The sequence below is a fragment of the Pseudophryne corroboree genome, chromosome 6, assembly GCF_028390025.1.
Source record: "Pseudophryne corroboree isolate aPseCor3 chromosome 6, aPseCor3.hap2, whole genome shotgun sequence".
Taxonomy (NCBI): domain Eukaryota; kingdom Metazoa; phylum Chordata; class Amphibia; order Anura; family Myobatrachidae; genus Pseudophryne; species Pseudophryne corroboree.
This window is the reverse complement of record NC_086449.1, coordinates 365,998,169-366,022,322: the sequence shown is the minus strand read 5'-3', so window position 1 is coordinate 366,022,322 and position 24,154 is coordinate 365,998,169. Positions and strand designations below refer to the sequence as shown.

At 45.8% G+C, this 24,154-nt stretch overlaps 1 protein-coding gene across 1 annotated transcript in view; it reads right to left on the bottom strand.

Moving 5' to 3' along the window:
- Positions 1 to 24,154, bottom strand: part of SND1 (staphylococcal nuclease and tudor domain containing 1) — a 1,401,087-nt gene that overhangs the window by 175,632 nt on the left and 1,201,301 nt on the right. The window contains exon 17 of the mRNA XM_063926687.1: positions 22,798 to 22,986. Coding sequence (XP_063782757.1) covers positions 22,798 to 22,986 — 189 coding nt within the window. The remainder of the gene's footprint in view (positions 1 to 22,797; positions 22,987 to 24,154) is intronic.

Here is a 24,154-nt window from a genome sequence, read left to right as displayed (position 1 = left end):
AGGTACGCCTGATGAGGTGGATAAATGGGGACATGAAGGTATGCATCCTTTATGTCCAGAGACACCATAAAATCCCCCCCTTCCAGGCTTGCGATGACCGCTCTGAGCGATTCCATCTTGAACTTGAACCTTTTCAGGTATATGTTCAGGGATTTTAAATTCAATATAGGTCTGACCGAACCGTCCAGTTTCGGTACCACAAACATGGTCGAATAATAACCCTTTCCTTGTTGAAGGAGGGGAACCTTGACCACCACCTGTTGAAGATACAATTTGTGAATTGCAGTTAACACTATTTCCCTCTCTAAGGGGGAAGCTGGCAGGGCCGATTTGAGGTATCGGTGAGGGGGCATCTCTTCGAATTCCAGCTTGTATCCCTGAGACACAATCTCTATTGCCCAGGGATCCAACTGGGAGTGAACCCACTTGTGGCTGAAAATTCGGAGACGCGCCCCCGCCGGGCCTAGCTCCGCCTGTGGAGCCCCAGCGTCATGCGGTGGATTTAGTGGAAGCCGGGGAGGACTTCTGTTCCTGGGAACTAGCTGTGTTGTGCAGCTTCCTTCCTCTGCCCCTGCCTCTGGCAAGAAAGGACGCACCTCGGACTTTCTTGCCTTTTTGGGATCGAAAGGACTGCATTTGGTAATACGGTGCTTTCTTAGGTTGTGAGGAAACATATGGCAAAAAATTTGACTTTCCAGCAGTAGCTGTGGAGACCAGGTCCGAGGGACCCTCCCCAAACAATTCCTCACCCTTGTAAGGTAAAACCTCCATGTGCCTTTTTGAGTCGGCATCACCTGTCCATTGCAGAGTCCACAGGACCCTTCTGGCAGAAATCGACATAGCATTTATTCTAGAGCCCAGTAGACTAATGTCTCTTTGAGCATCTCTCATATATAGGACAGCGTCTTTTATATGCCCCAGGGTCATTAATATAGTATCCTTGTCTAAGGTATCAAGTTCCTCAGATAAGGTATCCGTCCATGCTTCTACAGCACTACACACCCAGGCCGACGCAATTGCCGGCCTTAGTAAGGTACCTGAATGTGTATAAATGGACTTCAGGGTACCCTCTTGCTTTCTATCCGCAGCATCTTTTAGGGTGGCCGTATCCTGTTACGGCAGGGCTACCCTCTTGGATAAGCGTGTTAAAGCTTTGTCCACCCTAGGGGAGGATTCCCAGCGTAACCTGTCCGTTGGCGGGAAAGGATACGCCATAAGCATCCGTTTGGAAATCTGCAGTTCTTTATCTGGAGATTCCCAAGCCTTTTCACATAACTCATTTAGCTCGTATGAAGGGGGGAAGCAGTGGCGTAACTAGAAATTTTTCTCCCCAAAGCCAAAAAATCCTTTGGCGCCCCCCCCCCCCCCCCCATAATTGGCACTAGTAAAGGGACAAATATGCGCGCGGCGCAGGCGCGCGCCGCCAAAAAGGGTGTGTGGCTTTGTTGAAATGGGCGTGGCTTCGCATAAAGGGGCATGGTATTGCAGGAAAAGACTACCTTATACCCCAGTTTTGCAACCTGCACGCCCAGACATTGGCCACCACAGGAAAGAAAAATAATCCTGATTCATGCCCCTTACATTATTTCTAATTTTTCCTCCTTATAGTAATGCCCAGTATACATTATGCCACATACTGCAATGGCCTTAGCCATTATGCCACACACAATAATGCACATGACACAATATGCACACACTGTAATGCCCCCGACACATTATGCCACACACCGTAATGCCTGTGACACATTATGCCACACACCGTAATGCCTGTGACACATTATGACAGGAATCGCAATGCCCGTTATACATTATGCTACACACTGCAATGCCCCTGATACATTATAGCACATACAATGTCTGTGACACAGTATGACACACACCACAATGATCCTGAGACATTATACCACATACCACAATGCCCGTGATATAGTATACAACACACCGTAATGCCTGACACATTATGACACACACCGCAATGTCTGTGATACATTATGCCAAACACTGCAGTGACCCTGAGACATTATACCACACAATGCCCGTGATATAGTATACCACACACCGTAATGCCCATTACACATTAAGTTCTACAGTAAGGCTTCCAATTACTTTTAAATTACCTGCTCGTTGCCAGGGGTTTCATGCTCTTGGTTCCATGGGTTTTCATGCTCAGGGTGTCATGCTCGTTGCCAGGGGTTTCATGCACTGGGTGTCATGCTCGTTGCTAGGGGGTAGTGCTTGTTGCTAGGGCCGTGCTCCCAGTGCCACATATGCCCCCAGTGCCAGATATTCCCCCACAGTGCCAGGTATATGCACCCAGTGCCAGATATTCCCCCACAGTGCCAGATATTCCCCCACAGTGCCACATATGCCCCCTCAGTGCCTGCTCCCCCCAGTGCCAAATATTCCCCCACAGTGCCAGGTATATGCCCCCAGTGCCAGATATTCCCCCACAGTGCCAGGTATATGCCCCCAGTGCCAGATATTCCCCCACAGTGCCAGGTATATGCCCCCAGTGCCAGATATTCCCCCACAGTGCCAGGTATATGCCCCCAGTGCCAGATCTTCCCCCACAGTGCCAGATATTCCCCCCAGTGCCAGATATAAGCCCCCAGTGCCAGATATTCCCCCCCAGTGCCAGATCTTCCCCCACAGTGCCAGGTATATGCCCCCAGTGTCAGGTATATGCCCCCAGTGCCAGATCTTCCCCCACAGTGCTAGGTATATGCCCCCAGTGCCAGGTATATCCCCCCCCCAGTGCCAGATATTCCCCCATAGTGCCTGCTTCCCCCCCCCCCACTGCCAGGTATATGCCCCCAGTGCCAGGTATATGCCCCCCCAGTGCAAGGTATATGCCCCCCCCCCAGTGCAAGGTATATGCCCCCTCAGTGCCAGGTATATATCCCCCCAGTGCCTGCTTTCCCCCCTCCCTTGTGTTGGAGGGACACGGAGCGCACATCACGCGCCCCCCTGTGTCCGTCCTGGCTCTCCCCCGGCCGGTCTAATAAAGGAAGTGCCGGTTCGTGAGCCAATCAGAGCTCACGAACGGCACTTCCTTTATTAGACCGGCCTGGGGAGAGCCAGGACGGACACAGGGGGGCGCGTGATGTGCGCTCCGTGTCCCTCCTTGCAGGGCAGCTCAGCGGCGGAGGGAAGAGACCACAGATTGACATGCGGACGCTCGTCCGCATGTCAATCTGTGCAAAGTCAGTGGCGCCCCCGCAGCCCCTCGCCCCCAAGCCACCGCGAGGACTGCGGGGGCAGTAGTTACGCCACTGGGGGGAAGGTCACCACCTGCCTTTTTTCCCTATACATATGAACCCTCTTGTCAGGGACTGGGGTTTCCTCTGTGATGTGCAACACATCCTTAATTGCTATAATCATATAACGGATGGATTTAGCCAATTTAGGCTGTAACTTTGCATCATCGTAATCGACACTGGAGTCAGAATCCATGTCGGTATCAGTGTCAACAATTTGAGATAGTGGGCGCTTCTGAGACCCTGACGGCCTCTGCGACATAGGATCAGGCACGGGCTGAGACCCTGACTGTTCTAAGGCTTCAGCTTTATCCAACCTTTTATGCAAGGAATTAACATTATCATTTAAAACCTTCCACATATCCATCCAATTAGGTGTCGGCGCCGTCGGCGGAGACACCACATTCATTTGCTCCCGCTCTTTTTCCACAAAGCCTTCCTCGTCAAACATGTCGACACAAGCGTACCGACACACCACACACTCAGGGAATGCTCTTTTTGAAGACAGTTCCCCCACAAGGCCCTTTGGAGAGACAGAGAGAGAGTATGCCAGCACACACCCCAGCGCTATATAACCCAGGAATAACACAGTAACTTAATGTTAACCCAGTAGCCGCTGTTATAATGATTTTTGCGCCTAATTATGTGCCCCCCCTCTCTTTTTACCCTCTTCTACCGTGTATCTGCAGGGGAGAGCCTGGGGAGCTTCCTCTCAGCGGAGCTGTGGATAAAAAATGGCGCTGGTGAGTGCTGAGGAAGAAGCCTCGCCCCCTCAGCGGCGGGCTTCTGTCCCGCTTTTATGTACAATATTTTGGCAGGGGCTCATACATATATACAGTGCCCAACTGTATATATGCAAAACTTTTGCCAAGAGGTCCTAATTGCTGCCCAGGGCGCCCCCCCTGCGCCCTGCACCCTTACAGTGACCGGAGTATGTGGGTGTGTGTGGGAGCAATGGCGCACAGCTGCAGTGCTGTGCGCTACCTCAGTGAAGACTGGAGTCTTCTGCCGCCGATTTCGAAGTCTTCTTGCTTCTTATGCTCACCCGGCTTCTGTCTTCCGGCTCGGCGAGGGGGACGGCGCCGCAGCTCTGGGATCGGACGACGAGGGTGAGATCCTGTGTATGATCCCTCTGGAGCTAATAGTGTCCAGTAGCCTAAGAAGCAGGACCTATCTGCAGAGAGTAGGGCTGCTTCTCTCCCCTCAGTCCCACGATGCAGGGAGTCTGTTGCCAGCAGAGCTCCCTAAAAATAAAAAACCTAACAAAATACTTTCTTACAGCAAGCTCAGGAGAGCTCACTGAACAGCACCCAGCTCGTCCGGGCACAGATTCAAACTAAGGTCTGGAGGAGGAACATGGAGGGAGGAGCCAGAGCACACCAGAATATAAATTCTTTCTTAAAGTGCCCATGTCTCCTGCGGAGCCCGTCTATTCCCCATGGTCCTTACGGAGTCCCCAGCATCCACTAGGACGTTAGAGAAACATAGGTTTAATTGATTTTGTGTTGATAACATGAAGTACTAACTCTGCACACAGCAATAACATAAGCATCACCACTTAGTTAAGGCAGTAAACTGAACACAATACTCAATGAGTAGGAGACTGTGCTGATGTATTAGATCTAGAACATTTGTATAATGTGTGTGAATGAGTCTGTATAGGGAGCAGAACAGAACCTGTATTGGAAAAAAGGCTGTGGCTGCTACATTGTAGCACTTCCTATACAGATTCAGAGACTCAGTCACACAGATATACTGTTCAAGTGCCAAATATCACATTAATCAGCACAGCGTTGCGACGAAGACCCATTTTCTGCAAAAAATACGGCCGATGCAAGGAGTGCCAAGAGGGGCTGTTTGGCATGACTGCAGCAAAGATGTAAGAGAACATACCTGTAGGTGCACAGCGAGAGGGTACCGAAGCATTGATAATAAAGACTGGATTTAACTGCATATTCAACTTTTTTGTTTACTTACATTAGCTAATGAATCCCAGTGGCTAGAGTGGAGACAAACAGGGATTAGAGTAGTTAGCATTAATTTAGAGTAATCCAGTCCTTCTGAGAGTAGCAGTAATATAATGTGGATCTAGTGGATAACTGCAGCCAAAGTTTAGTTCACAGATTTATTAGATTGTATGGGGAAAAAAAACCCTTGAATGCTAGAATGTTACTAACAAGCACAGTCAGAGTTAATGTTGGGGGGTCAGTACCCGTGTGAGGAGTCTGCAGCACACTGGAGAATGCTAGACAATGTACATGGACACACACAGACGACACCATAGCAAGTTGCAATAATGTAGTGGATGAGGCACGCAATGTGCTGGTGAAAACATAACACAAGAGTCCATATGCTTTCAGCAGACAAGTAAGGCTCTGTGCCACAGTATGCCATTGGTTTATAAAGGCTGACTTCATTGGGAACTGCAGTTTGTCAGTGATGATACATTGACATGAGTACTGGCAAAATGGCTGCCATAACTAGAGTAGCCAATTGACACATATCCCAACTATCCCATTTTTGGCAGGGAAGATAATGCTGTGTTAATATAATGGAAGGTAATAATGGTTTTGTGTGAATATCACGTACAAGATTAATGGCTAAGACCAATGCTTATATTAGAGCCTGTCATTTTTGATAACACATTTATTAGCTAAGAGAAAGTAAATGGGTTATAAGACAAAACCTATTCATGACAGAATCGCAGGGGGAATCACAGAATTACTGCAGTAGATAAAATCTGGCTGCTGTACTCATTCTGCCTTGCTGAATCCAGCTTCAGAGACTGAGCCTCTGTTTTATTTTGCTAAAACACATAAGTGAAACCATATGGCTAGCAAATACAGATATTAATTATCTTAATAGCGTATATCAATTTGACCATATCTACACAGAGGCGATTCTATGACTTTAACACCCTCTATAAATCAGATCTTATTATCAATCTGGAGTCTCTCTTCCCTGGTGCTTAGTGTATGACCTCTTGTGCAGATACGTCTAATGGCCATGATATATTCCGTTCTGCATTTAAACTCTTCCTAACACACACTATATGATTCTGCAGTTATTAACTATAACTATTTATTGCACAGTATTTAGCAAAGATAATTATAAACCTATACGAACTGTAGTTAAGTACATGTGAAATTTCCCTGGAAGTTTGTGCATGGCATAAGAACACTTGGCCATAGTTATTTGGCCATGCAACTAATTTGGACCTTATACATTTACATTACAACTTATATCCTATAGCAGGGGTCAGGAAACTTTTTTACCTTTTACCCCAAAATATATTTAGATACGCCGACGTTACCCCCTTGATTTCAAAGGAAGGAAATCATATACTGGTTATCACGGTTTATATGGCATTTCTGAGATACTGTGCGTATATATATATATATATATAAAAATATAATTTGGCAATTAATGGGTTAATTAACACTTTCTCCCCAAAACACCAGAATAAATGTAAGAAAGTTGGATGAGGAGGGGGGGGGACGGGACGACACGACTTTTAGGAGACAGATGGTCACATCCTTACCTCAGTAATGTCAGAGGGAATTTCCCACTGTTATGTGGGCCACTGTCTGATCCTGCAGAACTCCGTCAGCAGTCAGCCACAGAACCCTTCAAGTTCTGTGTGTAGGTAGGCGGGCCACGGGCGGGAGGACAGGACAGCACAGCACAGGACGGGCGGGCGTGAGGGAGCTCAGTGTGACGTCAGCACGCGACACCGCAGCCAGGAACACAGCACAAGGTCGGCCAGTAGGGAGCGCGGTGTGAGGTCAGCACATCACACGATGGCCAGGAACACAGCACAGGGCACCCAGGAGCACAGCACAGGGTGGGCAGGAGAGAGCGCGGTGTGACGTCAGCACTTCACATCGTGAGCCGGCCGGTGCTGGACGGGGCTGTGTCTCGGCAGCGCGACCATACATTACCCCCAGGAATTTCATTTTTACCCCATTTGGGGTAAATTCCCCCTCTTCCCTGACCACTGTCCTATAGTATCTTATTCATGGCAAATTTCTTCATTGGATTTGCCCCCAATTTAAACAAAAAGCAACCTAGTTCTAAAAGAATTCAGTGGTTCGTCCTGAAATGAGCAATGTGTAATATTTTAAACTCATAATGCACTGTCTTGAATCCAGTGATGCAAACATGTACAGTCTGCTTCTATAGCTATACCTGCCAGGTACAACAAATGCTAAAGACAAATGAGTATCCTTCATTTTATATTCATAGAATGTTGCTGCCATAAAGGTGGCAGGCTTGCCATAATGTCCTTTTATTCTAGGATACCTATCATTTTCGGATGTAGTACGTTATGCCGGCGCTTGGGATCCCGGCGCCAGGATCCCGACCGCCGGCATACAGGCAGCGAGGTGAGTGCAAAAGAGCCCCTTGTGGGCTCGCTGCGCTGCGGGCACGGTGGCGTGCTGCTCTGTTTATTCTCCCTCCAGGGGTGTCGTGGACACCTCAAGAGGGAGAATAGTTGTCGGTATGCCGGAATTCCGGCGCCGGTATGCTAAGCGCTGGGATCCCGACAGCCGACATATCAAATACATATGTATGCGTCTCCTCAAACCACACAGTGGCAGAGAAAACACTTTCAGGCGCCGACTCCCTCTCTCAATGAAACCACATGTAATTAATTCAATTCTGAGACAGTTGCCGCTGTAATAGGAGACCACCTAATCTCCTTCCAATTTAGTCAAAACGAAACATGCACAAATAAAGCGCTGCTGTCCCCGAACAGAAAGAACAATTAATACATTTTTAACTTATATATAAATTGTTATAAACACACATCACACACGGCCGGTGTTACACATTAATAAAATTTCCACGAAGTATACACTCTGCAACATTTAATGTTGCCAATATCAGGTCTCTGTTTACTTCACTTCAATATCACTGATAGAGTGGCAATTTATATTCCTCAGTGTCCGCAACAATTGTAGCAATATTCCAGGGCTTTCATGTGTCCATATAACACAATGGTAACTAAGATGGTTATAGTGTCCATGCAACACTTTTATCACACAATCTCTGCCCGAGAAGATTATTTCCAAATACTGATTCACTGGTCATCAGACTATGGGGGTCATTCCGAGTTGATCGCTAGCAGATTTCGGTCGCTGCGCAGCGATCAGGCAAAAAAATCGGCACTTCTGCGCATGTGTATGTGGCGCAATGCGCACGCGCGTCGTACTATTACAACGAACGATGTAGTTTCACACAAGGTCTAGCAAAGCTTTTCAGTCGCACTGCTGGCTGCAGAGTGATTGACAGGAAGAGGGCGTTTCTGGGTGTCAACTGACTGTTTTCAGGGCGTGTTCTAAAAAACGCAGGCATGCCAGGAAAAACGCAGGCGTGGCTGGGCAAACGCAAGGCATGTCGTGACGTCAAAACAGGAACTGAACAGTCTGAAGTGATCACAAGCGCTGAGTAGGTCTGAAGCTACTCTGAAACTGCACAAAATTATTTTGTAGCCGCTCTGCGATCCTTTCATTCGCACTACTGCTAAGCTAAAATACACTTCCAGAGGGAGGCGGCATAGCGTTTGCACGACTGCTAAAAACTGCTAGCGAGCGAACAACTCGGAATGACCACCTATATTCAACGGATGTTAAAAGTGACCCACTCGCATATGTCACAAGTCAGATTCTCTGACCATCAATTAATCTGATCCAAAAAAGCATATATCCAAATCTTTCTCAGAAGGCACTGCTAATTCCAACAGTGCTTAGACAAGCTCAGTTTGCAGATAGGATGTCTCGGGTGAGTGCTCCAGCACTGATATGGGTAATTAACTGCATATCAAATGCCTCCCATCATTTTCACATGTTCTGTGGCCGGCTATATTCAAGCCTGCATTTTACCTGTTTTTAATCAGCCACATAACCTGTGTAAATCCTAGGTGTTTCGCGTTAACGGGATATTATGGCGGGCCTACATTTAAGGGATATTATCACTTATTTGTTTTGAATACTAGAAATGTAGGACAGAGTCTATTTCAATGTTACTAGAACAAAATATTGCTTTTTTTGGGGGTGTTTAATTGGTCTGTAATCACTGGGGTGGGGGGGGGGGGGGTATCCAATTAGTGCCTTTTTTTTCGACCAGTCAAGAAAAGTAACTTATCGCCCATTTTTAGGTCAAATTTACATTCAACCTATTCAATGCCCGTGCCGTTTATTCGACTGTCAAATTTGTGGGCATTTTTGCCCGTTTTTGGGTCCATTTCCGCATGCCGATTCAACAAAAAAATGTAAAATGCGAAAAAGGCTTAGGTGAAAAGGGATTGAAAAACATGCGAAAACTCCTGCAATTGAATACACAAGCCTGTTTTTTCGGCTAGCCCCAAAAAATGCAACTAATTGAATACCCCCGTGTGTACAAGATCACTATGCCTCTGCAATATAGCAGTCAACTTTCCGTCACTTTGAGATCTCCTGTTCCATTCCGTTATAAGGCCTGGCTCAGATTAGCTATGGTACTAGGGATAACAATATCAATTAGTGCAATGAATATCTCCACTCCCCACTATCTCTATTTAACAGCATATTCACAAAGTGTATATGGTAAACTGTTTGTGCAAAAGGTCTGGATTTTAGAAAATTGACGATTGACCATGAATGGAGAAAACGGATTCATCAGACACTTCTTAATTCTTGTGGACACATAGGGCTTCTTGTAATTATTTAAGGTGCGACTACTATATAGTCTGAAAGATAGGAACAGGGCCGTTTCTACAGGCGTGCGAGCCGTGCATTTGCACGGGGCGCCCGCCGCGGTTCCTGCTGGCAGCTGCTGCCTTCAATCTCCTGCCTCCCCCCGCCCCTCCGTTTAACTCCGCTTGCTGGGCGGAGTTATGCATTCTGAAGCGATTGCGTCGTGTCGTCATGACGTCACATGCCGGGGGTTTAACTTATAAAAATAGATGCTGCCGAGGAGCGGGTAGGCGCCATTTTTGAAGTGACAAGTGCATTACTTAGGCACCAGGGCAGGGTGGCTGACAGAGCGGAGGAGTCACTAGAGCTGGCTTTTGTAAGGGTGCTTGCGGCCTGCAGGCTGCAGCGGTGTTAGGGGAGGAGAACCGGGACTGGACAGGCAGAACAGCAGCAGATTCCCCCGACCTCACAGTGAGTATTCTGCAGCCAGCAGTCTCTCAGTCACAATCAGACTGCTGGCTTGCTGTGGTCATTTTCAGGATGGATTTGTTTCTTGGAGGGGGGGGGGGGAGTAGGTAAATGTAGGCTTGAGATAGGAGCCTGCAAATGTCACCCAATAATTTTACTTATTTTTAAATGGTGGCAATGTGTCTCTTCATTTTCCAGGGTGGGGTTGGTGGGGTAGTGCATGTCATGGTTGGGAGCCTGCCATTTCAATGTTACCCAGAGCAGTTTCTTGCTGCGGGCGAGGCGTGCATTCAAACGGGGCGCCCACTGCGGCTCTAGGTGGCTCCGTTTACTGCTCCCCCTCCTCCCCGTCATTACTATTCTGTTCGGGGTGCAGAGTTTTGTGCAATGATGCGTTTGCGTTGTGACGTCACGACGCAAATGTGTCATTACACGAAACTCTGTTCCTGAGCGAAGTACTGATGGGGAGGAGGGGGAGCCGCCCGGGAAGCCTGCAAGCAAGCTAGGAGGAGGGAGAGGCAGATTGAAAAGAGCGGGAAGCGGGAGGAACGCTGCAAACGTAAGTATAACACTTTCTTTTCTTTCTTTCTGGGGACTCTGACTGCCGTAATGTGTAAAACAGGGACACGTGCCTGCCGTAATGTGTAAAACGGGGATTTAATGTATCAAGGGCATCAGTGTGTGGCATAATATGGTGCAGGGGGCATTACTGTGTGGGCGCATTTTTAAATCTCGCACTGGGAGCCAAATTGCCTAGAAACAGCCCTGGCTAGGAACAGATGCTTGTGCAGCAAGCCACAACTAACTCCCATTACCCTCAGAGAGGGGGACACATCAAATCTAGTGACACAGAAAACACAGACCTGCATTGTGAAACAGCAATCAGGACTCATGACCAGGCAACAGCAGTTTCACCACACAAGGCAGTTCCTTAACGGGACATTTTTGTGCCCTGTGCGAGAAAGGGTATTGGTGTCACCCCCAGACAGTCAGGGCATGCTGGGACTTCTAGTCCTGAGCACTATACATTACAGTCTGCAGGTGGGCACTATACAGTACAGTTTGCAAGAAAGCACCAGTCAGTGTGCATGGGCATCCAGTAACAGCAGCTGGCACATGAGCCCAAGTTGGCACCCAGCAGCTGCCCTCTCTCATGGATAACCACCTCCTCCTTCTCCACATATAAGGCTGCATGTTCCTAGGGCTCCGTGATGTACAGTAATTTGGGGATGTGAGCTCCTGCAGCCAGCTGCACTCACATGCCAACGTCCGCACCATTAAGACCATCATTGCTGCTTACTCCGAGGTGTTGCGGGGTGAGAGCTTGCTGTGGGGGCAAAGAAGGTCTGACAGATGGGTGGTATAAACAGGGTGGCAAGTAGTAAAGATGACAGGGGACAAAAGGAAGGTGGCAGATCAAGGAGTGGAGCTGTCAATTAAGTATTTGGGTGTATTTGTAATGAATACCCATGGCTGCTGTAGATATATTCCTGATGACCAGACAGATTCACTGACAAAGTGATAGTCACACTAACTGCAGAATTATGAAGCCACCCTGACGTGCCCAAGTAAAAGGCTCCTCCCACGGCAAAGTCTGCACTGTGTCTGGCGGGAGGAGGGGCTCTCAGTGATGCCCACCATCTGCCTATCACCCATCACTGTGTGGAACTCTCTGCGCCACACCCTGGTGACAGACAGCTGGTTACCTGCACTGCTGGGGGGCACCAGGGTTGTCGTCCTCTGTCCTGCTCACTATCTCCTCCATGCCTGTCACTTGTCTGCCGCTGCCCTCCCACCAACACCGCTGGCTACTGCCCCAGTACCAAATACAATACATTGTTCATTTTTGTTTTTCAAATATCCCACTAATGTGCATGTTTGGGAATGATGTCATTTTGGAAGTTAGAAAACAAGAGTGACCAACCATTAAACATAAAGAACTCAACTTGTATTTTCAGTGATTCACAATGTCACTCTTCAGTCAACTGTAATGCTTCTATGCATAAGTTAATTAGAAAATTACAATCCCAACAACCTTTATTTTCAAAGAGGTCACAATTAAACTAGTGAAGGACTGCAACAGTGAGTATAAGTTAAAAGGTATGTGGCTCCCCTAAAGCTCCCCTTTAGCTTGAGAAGATATTTAAATACTATTATCTCTATTGCACCTTGGTGGCTCAGGTTTGTTGCAGACTACTTCACGTGGCCCATGTCACTACATGCAGCTTCCCCTTCCTGCTAATTATAGATTGTTTAAAGTTTAAACACAAGCTGTCTTCTCTGCATGACTTCTTGTTTTATTCCCAGAGCCCCTGATCTGACATTGCCACTTTCCAAGTGCGGGCCTGCTGCAGATCTGTAAAGGGATCTCTGTTGTGCCACATCAGCAATTGTTTCATCATTCAATTTTGTAAATATGTAAAAATAATTGCATACATATATTGTGTTCTATAAAAACAAAACCTCAAACATTCAACCCTGCAGTATCAATGTGCTGACAGACTTAAAAGAATTGCTTTTTGCCCCATACACGCCAAAACCTCCTACTGCGCAGACAATTACGCACTTTTACACTGCCAGGACGAAGTTCCAATTGTGCAATGCAGCATACCCAGAAGCAAAATGCCATGATCATCAATGTTTGGGCAATTACTGGCCCGCAAACTAGACACATAACCGCGAGGAGCATATAAGAGAGTCAAACCTAAGAATAGATGAGGGTATATACAGTAAAACCCTTTAAATACATAATGTGAGCTATCGTTTCATCCCTTTCCTTTTTTAAAAGAAAAACAAATTCACGTCAGCTTTTAGTTTTCGTTATTTCTGTAGTAATGACAGAACTTTCCGTTCAATTAATGCCATGGGTTTATTGCTTGTAATGCACCATTTACTAGAATGGATAATAACAGACTGTCATTTTTGTTTTATACTTGCTATACTGAATTCAATAAAAACTGTTCTTCAAAAAATAATAATAATATTCTTAATGTGTTAATGGCCACTGTGTCTTGACATTTTTCCAATGTTTCATATATGCACAGACTAAATACCATTTTGGTACAGGGCACGCACATACTTGATGTTCTCTCCTGCCTGGCTAGCCTTCTAAGGCACATGCTATTGATCAGCAGACAGGGAATACATGCAACTGTCTCTTAATGTTTTGATAGTACTGTGCTGGGAATTTACTCTACAGAGACCAAACTGATTGGGCCTGCAGGTACAAGCAACACCCCTGGCATGAACAGTAGGCCAAGCAAAGCTAGTAGACAACAATGATGAACTCTAAGGAGATTTTCTAGTATATTCAAAGGTGAAGACTGGTTATACGGAGATGACTGCATGCAATCCTCTGCCCAATAAATATGATTATTATAGACGACGCAGACCAAGGGCAATCATTAGCAAACAGGAATAACTAGGAACATGCCTAGAGTAGTACTGTTTATGTGGCAACATTGAAATACTTCACTGCAACTTGGTTTTGGTCTATTTGTTCCATTACTATAATGGCATAAAGGAGCAGCCGGCTCATACGTTTAAGTGACGCTCACAAAATGCTTTCACTGTTAAAAGCAAAAGATAACCTTGTAAAAAGCAGTCTCTGTGTTTCAGCCGTACAGAACGCTTTCTTAATCCTAAACTTGCCTGATTTGCTTCCAGGCTGAACAGCTAAAGAAAAATGCTGATTTGAGCTATTAAAAAAAAACAGACCACAGACAGAATAATACATGAGGCTTGTATCATGAGCGAGGGACTGCGTGATGTTGGGAACAGGCATACCAATGGCTTCAGGACACCACAGTCCTGCACATTTGGCAGTCCGCTAAGTGTTAGACAAACAGCTGTGTTCACGTCTCTGCACAGCAGCAAATAATGCTATGAAGTGTAAAGCCATTACCAATAGACCGCATTGAGCCCCCAATATCAGCTCACACTGTACATGGTGAAGCTGATCTACAAATGTCATGCTGCAAGCCTGTATATAACAGGACCACAGACAGATTTTTATTTATGAATGTTCTGCAACTTTAATGTGGTTATACACTATACCATTCCTAGCTCTCTGCAGAACCCCAATTCATCCAGACTATCAAATTACCTACAGTATATATACAGAGGTTTATAAACAGCAATCTGCATGTAAACAGAGATATAAGGTTTTAATTCTATTAACACATAGACTGTGATGGTAGGCAATGGTCGACAGACAGTCAAATGAAAACTCATTTTTATTGTAATTTATAAGGTCAGAACTCTTCAGGTTATCATCCGTATATAAAAAAATGTTATAATTTGGGAAGGGATGCAAACACACAGTAATGTTATGTATGATGAAAATCATACAAATCACAGTCAACTAGTTCAGCAATCGTCCAAACAAAGTAGTATATTTAATAGCACTTGTACATTGCAAACATTTAGGGGCTGATGCAGAGCAAACAATGGGGCAGATTATAAAAGTGATTTTCTTATCACTCGTTATGAATGATAAATGGTGTCCAACCAATCATCCCCTGTCATGTGTTTAAAAAAATTGCAGTTAGGAGCTGATTGGCTGGAGTGCCATTTATCATTCGCAATGAGTGATAACAAGAAGATCACTAGTTGATAAATCTGCCTCAGTATGCTAGGTTTCATACCTTATATTCATGAAATTACCCAGTTAATGTATGGATGCACACAAAGGCGGATCGGCCATAGGGCTTACAGGGAAGATTCCCGGTGGGCCGACGCACCCGTGGGGCCTGTTTTGTTTGAGGACACATGGTCCTTTTTATAGACATAATGAATAAGATGCAAAATAATTTGCATATATGAAAATTACTTTGCCACTTAGCCTGTGATTGCAGATGATCTAGTGTATGCTCTGTCTGCCTGCTTGGCTGACATATAAGATTGAGTGAATAGTGATTGGGATACGGTTGGTGTAATAAGCAATAAAATATATATTTCTAAAGAATTATATAGTTTCCTAAATTCTGAAGGTGTATCATATAATGTGCTCATAATATTTAATTTTATTTATTTTTAACTTCCCCCTTGATGCTGGACATGCCCACTATCTGGAAAGTTTTGGGGGGAGGGTGCTGCTGCCATGGCCCATGGCTAGACCTTACACCCCTGGTGCTGCCCATGTGGGGCCACTAGTACCAATTTTTCCAGGGCCGCTTTTTGTTCCCAATCCGCCCCTGGATGCGCACATACATATCAGTAATTCTGACACTTACTCCGCCTGTAGTAGAGGGTAAGGGTGCAGAGCCCAGAAAGAACGCTGAGGAAACATGTAGACTGGAAGCTAAGTGTATATGTCAGAGAAAACCTATTATGCATTGGGTGTTCTATGGCAAGCAGATGCATGGATGATGATGGTATTTTGCTTTTTTTTATTTTTTTTAAGTTTTGATTCTAAAAACAAATGCTTACTTCTCAAGACAGACAAATGGTGATCACCATGGGCATCTGTGTGACATATGCCTGGTGTGGGCCAGGCACATATGCTGCTGATGCTGTGCCATGCACATCTCAAGATGCCTCCATCTCAGCACACTGTTACAAACATGCTATTATAGTGAGAAGTTTTAGCATAATTATACCCACAGTGCGACCAACTCTGCGTCACACTATTAGAGGAAAATGTACTAAAGGTTCGAAAAATTTAAGTGATGATGTTGCCCACAGCAACCAGATTCTGTCTATCATTTTCTAGGATGCAATAAAAAGATAGACAGAATGCGATTGGTTGCCATCAGCAACATCACCACTTCATTTTCAGAACATTTTAGTAAATTTACCTCTTAGTGTGTTTACAAACGCAGCACAAAGGTTTCAGAATGCAGAGTTCTTGAAAAGCATTCTGCTCAGTAGTGGTACTTCTCAGTGAGACAGGTCAGTGCTGTGGTCTCCTAGAAGCTCACTCATCTTGCCATGAGAAGCCATAGTTAATACTGAAATGTTATATGAAGCGGACGCAGTAACATTTCTGAATAAGGCCTGCAATTTTTTTTTAAAGTTTTTTGTTTTCAGCAAGAAGCAGAAACTTACTTTTTGTAATTACTGAAAGTAATTTATTAATTTGCTACGAATTAGCAATACTAATACCTATATGCTCGCAAAATCAGCCAGTGACTTCTGTGCATAAAAATTAGAGTGCTTTCTGTAGTGGTATCTTTTTGACTGCACGCAGTGACTACGCCCCCCTCTCTCTGCGCCACTGAGCCCGTCAGGAGCTTTCACACCTGCAATCTAGCTGAACTAAAGCGATACGTAGCAGTCATGTATCAAACCACTATTTCCCTACAGACTGTAAACTTGTTACCAGGACCCGCCCTTAATCCGCTCTGTTATAAATAGTGATGAGCGGGTTCGGTTCCTCGGAAACCAAACCCCCCCAAATTTCACCCATTTTACACGGGTCTGAAGCATACTCGGATTCTCCCGTATGGCTCGGTTAACCCGAGCGCGCCCGAACGTCATCATCCCACTGTCTGTTTCTCGCGAGATTCGGATTCTATATAAACAGCCGCGCGTCGCCGCCATTTTCACTCGTGCATTGGAAATGTTAGGGAGAGGACGTGGCTGGCGTCCTCTCCGTTTATTAATAATATTTGTGCTTATTGCTTCATTGTGGGGACTGGGGAGCAGCTGTATTATATAGGAGGAGTACAGTGCAGAGTTTTGCCGACAGTGACCACCAGTATACGTTGTCTGCCTGAAAAACACTCCATATCTGTGCTCAGTGTGCTGCATATATCTGTGCTCACACTGCTTTATTGTGGGGACTGGGGAGCAGCTGTATTATATGAGGAGTACAGTGCAGAGTTTTGCTGACAGTGACCAACAGTATACGTTGTCTGCCTGAAAAACACTCCATAGCTGTGCTCAGTGTGCTGCATATATCTGTGCTCACACTGCTTTATTGTGGGCACTGGGGACCACCAGTATATTATATAGGAGGAGTACAGTGCAGAGTTTTGCTGACAGTGACCACCAGTATACGTTGTCTGCCTGAAAAACACTCCATATCTGTGCTCAGTGTGCTGCATATATCTGTGCTCACACTGCTTAATTGTGGGGACTGGGGAGCAGCTGTATTATATAGGAGGAGTACAGTGCAGAGTTTTGCTGACAGTGACCACCAGTATACGTTGTCTGCCTGAAAAACACTCCATATCTGTGCTCAGTGTGCTGCATATATCTGTGCTCACACTGCTTTATTGTGGGCACTGGGGACCACCAGTATATTATATAGGAGGAGTACAGTGCAGAGTTTTGCTGACAGTGACCACCAGTATATATAGCAGTACGGTACGGAAGGCCACTGCTCTACCTACCTCTGTGTCGTCAAGTATACTATCCATCCATACCTGTGGTGCATTTCAGTTGTGCGCAGTATATATAGTAGTAGGCCATTGCTATTGATACTGGCATATAATTCCACACATTAAAAAATGGAGAACAAAAATGTGGAGGATAAAATAGGGAAAGATCAAGATCCACTTCGTGCTGAAGCTGCTGCCACTAGTCATGGCCAAGACGATGAAATGCCATCAACGTCGTCTGCCAAGGCCGATGCCCAATGTCATAGTAGAGAGCATGTAAAATCCAAAAAACAAAAGTTCAGTAAATTGACCAAAAAAATCAAAATTGAAAGCGTCTGATGAGAAGCGTAATCTTGCCAATATGCCATTTACGACACGGAGTGGCAAGGAACGGCTGAGGCCCTGGCCTATGTTCATGGCTAGTGGTTCAGATTCACATGAGGATGGAAGCACTCATCCTCTTGCTAGAAAAATGAAAAGACTTAAGCTGGCAAAAGCACAGCAAAGAACTGTGCGGTTGCGATGCCTGACCTTCCCAACACTAGACGGGAAGAGCTTGCGCCTTCCACCATTTGCACGCCCCCTGCAAGTGCTGGAAGGAGCACCCGCAGTCCAGTTCCTGATAGTCAAATTGAAGATGTCACTGTTGAAGTACACCAGGATGAGAATATGGGTGTTGCTGGCGCTGGGGAGGAAATTGACAAGGAGGATTCTGATGGTGAGGTGGTTTGTTTAAGTCAGGCACCCGGGGAGACACCTGTTGTCCGTGGGACGAATATGGCCATTGACATGCCTGGTCAAAATACAAAAAAAAATCACCTCTTCGGTGTGGAATTATTTCAACACAAATACGGACAACAGGTGTCAAGCCGTGTGTTGCCTTTGTCAAGCTGTAATAAGTAGGGGTAAGGACGTTAACCACCTAGGAACATTTTCCCTTATACGTCACCTGGTCCGCATTCATCAGAAGTCAGTGACAAGTTCAAAAACTTTGGATGACAGCGGAAGCAGTCCACTGACCACTAAATCCCTTCCTCTTGTAACCAAGCTCCTGCAAACCACACCACCAACTCCCTCAGTGTCAATTTCCACCTTACACAGGAAAGCCAATAGTCCTGCAGGCCATATCACTGGCAAGTCTGACGAGTCCTCTCCTGCCTGGGATTCCTCCGATGTATCCTTGAGTGTAACGCCTACTGCTGCTGGAGCTGCTGTTGTTGCTGCTGGGAGTCGATCGTCATCCCAGAGGGGAAGTCGGAAGACCACTTGTACTACTTCCAGTAAGCAATTGACTGTCCAACAGTCCTTTGCGAGTAAGATTAAATATCACAGCAGTCATCCTGCTGCAAAGCGGATAACTCAGGTCTTGTCAGCCTGGGTGGTGAGAAACGTGGTTCCGGTATCCACCGTTACTTCAGAGGCAACTAGAGACTTGATTGAGGTACTGTGTCCCCGGTACCAAATACCATCTAGGTTCCATTTCTCTAGGCAGGCGATACCGAAAATGTACACAGACGTCAGAAAAAGAGTCACCGGTGTCCTAAAAAATGCAGTTGTACCCAATGTCCACTTAACCACGGACATGTGGACAAGTGGAGCAGGGCAGACTCAGGACTATATGACTGTGACAGCCCACTGGGTAGATGTATTGCCTCCCGCAGCAAGAACAGCAGCGGCGGCACCAGTAGCAGCATCTCGCAAACGCCAACTTGTTCCTAGGCAGGCTACGCTTTGTATCACCGCTTTCCATAAGAGGCACACAGCTGACAACCTCTTACGGAAACTGAGGAACATCATCGCAGAATGGCTTACCCCAATTGGACTCTCCTGGGGATTTGTGACATCGGACAACGCCAGCAATATTGTGCGTGCATTACGTGTGGGCAAATTCCAGCACGTCCCATGTTTTGCACATACATTGAATTTGGTGGTGCAGAATTATTTAAAAAACGACATAAGCGTGCAAGAGATGCTGTCGGTGGCCCGAAGAATTGTGGGCCACTTTCAGCATTCAGCCATGCATGCCGAAGACTGGAGCACCACCAAACACTCCTGAACCTGCCCTGCCATCATCTGAAGCAAGAGGTGGTAACGAGGTGGAATTCAACCCTCTATATGCTTCAGAGGATGGAGGAGCAGCAAAAGGCCATTCAAGCCTATACATCTGCCCACGATATAGGCAAAGGAGGGGGAATGCACCTGACTCAAGCGCAGTGGAGAATGATTTCAACGTTGTGCAAGGTTCTGCAACCCTTTGAACTTGCCACACGTGAAGTCAGTTCAGACACTGCCAGCCTGAGTCAGGTCATTCCCCTCATTCCCCTCATCAGGCTTTTGCAGAAGAAGCTGGAGACATTGAAGGAGGAGCTAAAACAGAGCGATTCCGCTAGGCATGTGGGACTTGTGGATGGAGACCTTCATTCGCTTAACCAGGATTCACGGGTGGTCAATCTGTTGAAATCAGAGCACTACAATTTGGCCACCGTGCTCGATCCTAGATTTAAAACCTATGTTGTATCTCTCTTTCCGGCAGACACAAGTCTGCAGAGGTTCAAAGACCTGCTGGTGAGAAAATTGTCAAGTCAAGCGGAACGTGACCAGTCAACAGCTCCTCCTTCACATTCTCCCGCAACTGGGGGTTCGAGGAAAAGGCTAAGAATTCCGAGCCCACCCGCTGGCGGTGATGCAGGGCAGTCTGGAGCGAGTGCTGACATCTGGTCCGGACTGAAGGACCTGCCAACGATTACTGACATGTCGTCTACGGTCACTGCATATGATTCTCTCACCATTGAAAGAATGGTGGAGGATTATATGAGTGACCGCATCCAAGTAGGCACGTCAGACAGTCCGTACGTATACTGGCAGGAAAAAGAGGCAATTTGGAGGCCCTTGCACAAACTGGCTGTATTTTACCTAAGTTGCCCACCCTCCAGTGTGCACTCCGAAAGAGTGTTTAGTGCAGCCGCTCACCTTGTCAGCAATCAGCGTACGAGGTTACTTCCAGAAAATGTGGAGAAGATGATGTTCATCAAAATGAATTATAATCAATTCCTCAGTGGAGACATTCACCAGCAATTGCCTCCAGAAAGTACACAGGGCCCTGAGATGGTGGATTCCAGTGGGGACGAATTAATAATCTGTCAGGAGGGGTATGTACACAGTGTAAGGGGTGAGGAATCGGAGGATGATGATGAGGTGGACATCTTGCCTCTGTAGAGCCAGTTTGTGCAAGGAGAGATTGATTGCTTCTTTTTTGGTGGGGGCCTAAACCAACCAGTCAGTTCAGTCACAGTCGTGTGGCAGACCCTGTCGCTGAAATGATGGGTTCGTTAAAGTGTGCATGTCCTGTTTATACAACATAAGGGTGGGTGGGAGGGCCCAAGGACAATTCCATCTTGCACCTCTTTTTTCTTTCATTTTTCTTTGCATCATGTGCTGTTTGGGGACAATTTTTTTGAAGTGCCATCCTGCCTGACACTGCAGTGCCACTCCAAGATGGGCCAGGTGTTTGTGTCGGCCACTTGTGTCGCTTAGCTTAGTCACACAGCGACCTTGGTGCGCCTCTTTTTTTCTTTGCATCATGTGCTGTTTGGGGACTATTTTTTTTGAAGTGCCATCCTGCCTGACACTGCAGTGCCACTCCTAGATGGGCCAGGTGTTTGTGTCGGCCACTTGTGTTGCTTAGCTTAGCCATCCAGCGACCTCGGTGCAAATTTTAGGACTACAAATAATATTGTGAGGTGTGAGGTGTTCAGAATAGACTGGAAATAAGTGGAAATTATGGTTATTGAGGTTAATAATACTATGGGATCAAAATGACCCCCAAATTCTATGATTTAAGCTGTTTTTGAGGGTTTTTTGTAAAAAAACACCCGAATCCAAAACACACCCGAATCAGACAAAAAAAATTCAGGGAGGTTTTGCCAAAACGCGTCCAAATCCAAAACACGGCCGCGGAACCGAATCCAAAACCCGAAAAATTTCCGGTGCACATCACTAGTTATAATACCCAGCATGGTTTTGTTACTGTATTTGTTGCCAACTATAAAACTCAACAGAATATACTGGCACTAGATAAAGGTCAATAATAAATTACATTTATTGTTTCTAAATGTTAAGGCAGACATAGATAAAAGGATCATCACCCCATTCTGAACATCAAGTTCAATAATGTCTAATCTTTGCTAAAAAGACACAGATTATCTGGTAATCTACCATTACCCTGCTTTAATAGATGCAAATCTCCATCCGCTGCTTGTTTCTACATATGCCATTTTATTATTTTAGGGGATGGTGTGCAATGAGATCAAAATCTGCTCAAGCTCCCAAATGCAGAGTTTATTCTTTAACCAGGTTACAAGCTCTCAGAAGGTGTTTGTAAGAAATGGGATTTCCAGAAACACAAGAGCATTTTGGCGGAGATTAGAGTCTAACCGCTGATTTGCGCTCTCCTGTCAGACTCCAAGTAAGAATATAAGAAAAGCAAGTGCCGCATAATGTACAAGTGATGAACTCTACATACTATACTACAACCGTGTATCAATATCAACATTTAGCCAAAGTACAATATTTACCAAAATCAGAACTAATTTATAAAACAAATAATCCAGTAAATCCTGACACATTCATTTAGAATAGTGCGAATAGAGATTTGTGTACAGTAAGTTACAAGAGTTGTAGCATCCACACAATGCAGTGTAGAGAATCTCTTACTGGGTAGGACAAGGGGATGCTGTCAAGATCCCGGCGGTCGGAATCCCGACACTGGGATCCCGACATTCTCCCTCTGTGGGTGTTCACGACACCCATAGAGGGAGAATAAATTAGTGTGCCGAGCGTAGCGATGCACCGGGCCCGCAGCGTGGCGAGCCCGTAAGGGTCTGCGTTGCGTTCGCCCCCCTTTGGGATTGTGCCGGTCGGGATCCCGGTGTCGGTATTACTACCGCCAGGATCTCGTACTGATCCCATGACAAGATAAGAGAATATTGGCAGAATGCGATGACAATGTATTATGTTTAAAAAAAATAAAATAGAATCTGCAAAGTAAAAAGACCTTTCATAGAAGCGTACCTTTTCTTTCCTTTGTTTAGCGGCTTCTTCAGCTGTCACGAGGGTCTTGTAATAGTTGCTGCGCTCTGCAGTGAAATGGACCTTGGATAGAGCATGTTCCACCAAAGCTACTGACAGGTTGACACCATCCACATGAAGCCACCCAATGAAATTGCCAGCCTTGTCCATTGCTTCCACTTCTACCTCCACCTGGCAAAGAGACAAAATAGGAAATGTGAACAGGTGCTAGTTTATTATTCCTCACATTAACAATACAATGGTTTGACATGGTTGTACTATACGTCCCGAATGTGTGGTCATTTGCAATAAAACAGAGAACTTCACTAAGTAACTGGGTAGACTAGCTTTTGCATAAATTATCAACCTTGTCCGCACCTGATACCACCTCTAACTACACGTACACAGATGCATTGGATAAGCAAATCTGTCAAGACCCTTGAAAGATTTTGGCTGGTGAGAGATTATGCAAAAATAATCTCATGTATGATTTTCTTATCTAGGACAAGGCAGCAGCTGTGCCTGCAACACTGACTCTGTGTTATAAACCGCACTCTCATCTCTGATCACCACCATGAAAAAGGTGCAGGCTAATCCAAGTTTCTACCTTCTAAACCTTACTTTGTCCTACTGGCCTGGAAAACAACTCATATCCTACAATGACAGCTGTGTTCCGGGAAGCAAGGACAATCGATAATGTCAGATTCTAATGCTCAAACCAAACATGACATAGCAAGAGCTATTGTCCTGGTCATAGTTATAGTAGGGCAATGAATCTTTATCCTGTAAGGAAAAGGATACAGCTCCAGTAGCACAGGCAGAATATACAGAATAGAGTTAAAGGAGAGGGAAAAAATAGGATTTTGGTACTTACCAGGTAAATCCTTTTCTTTGAATCCATAGGGGGCACTGGAGTACTCTTGGGATATGGACGGCTTCCACAGGAAGTAGGCACTGAATAAATTAATTTTGGAACTATACCTCCCCTCCATATCCCTGAGTACCTCAGTGTTTTTTACTGAGCCGAACAGGAGCGATAGAGAGGTTGACAATGGAGCATTACATATAACATAACGGACAACAATAAAGTTGACCCAACATTACTGACAACTAAACAGTTGACACCATAACTTGTTAATCTGAACCAGTCGGTGAAAGTGTGTTACCATAAGATCTACTGAACCTACCCCAAACCAGGTAAACTGCTCTGGGTGGGCGTCCAGTGCCCCCTATGGATTCAAAGAAAAGGATTTACCTGGTAAGTACCAAAATCCTATTTTCTTTTTCATCCACTAGGGGTCACTGGAGTACTCTTGGGACGTACCAAAGTTTCCCCCGCGGGCGGGAGAGCTGTTTGGCA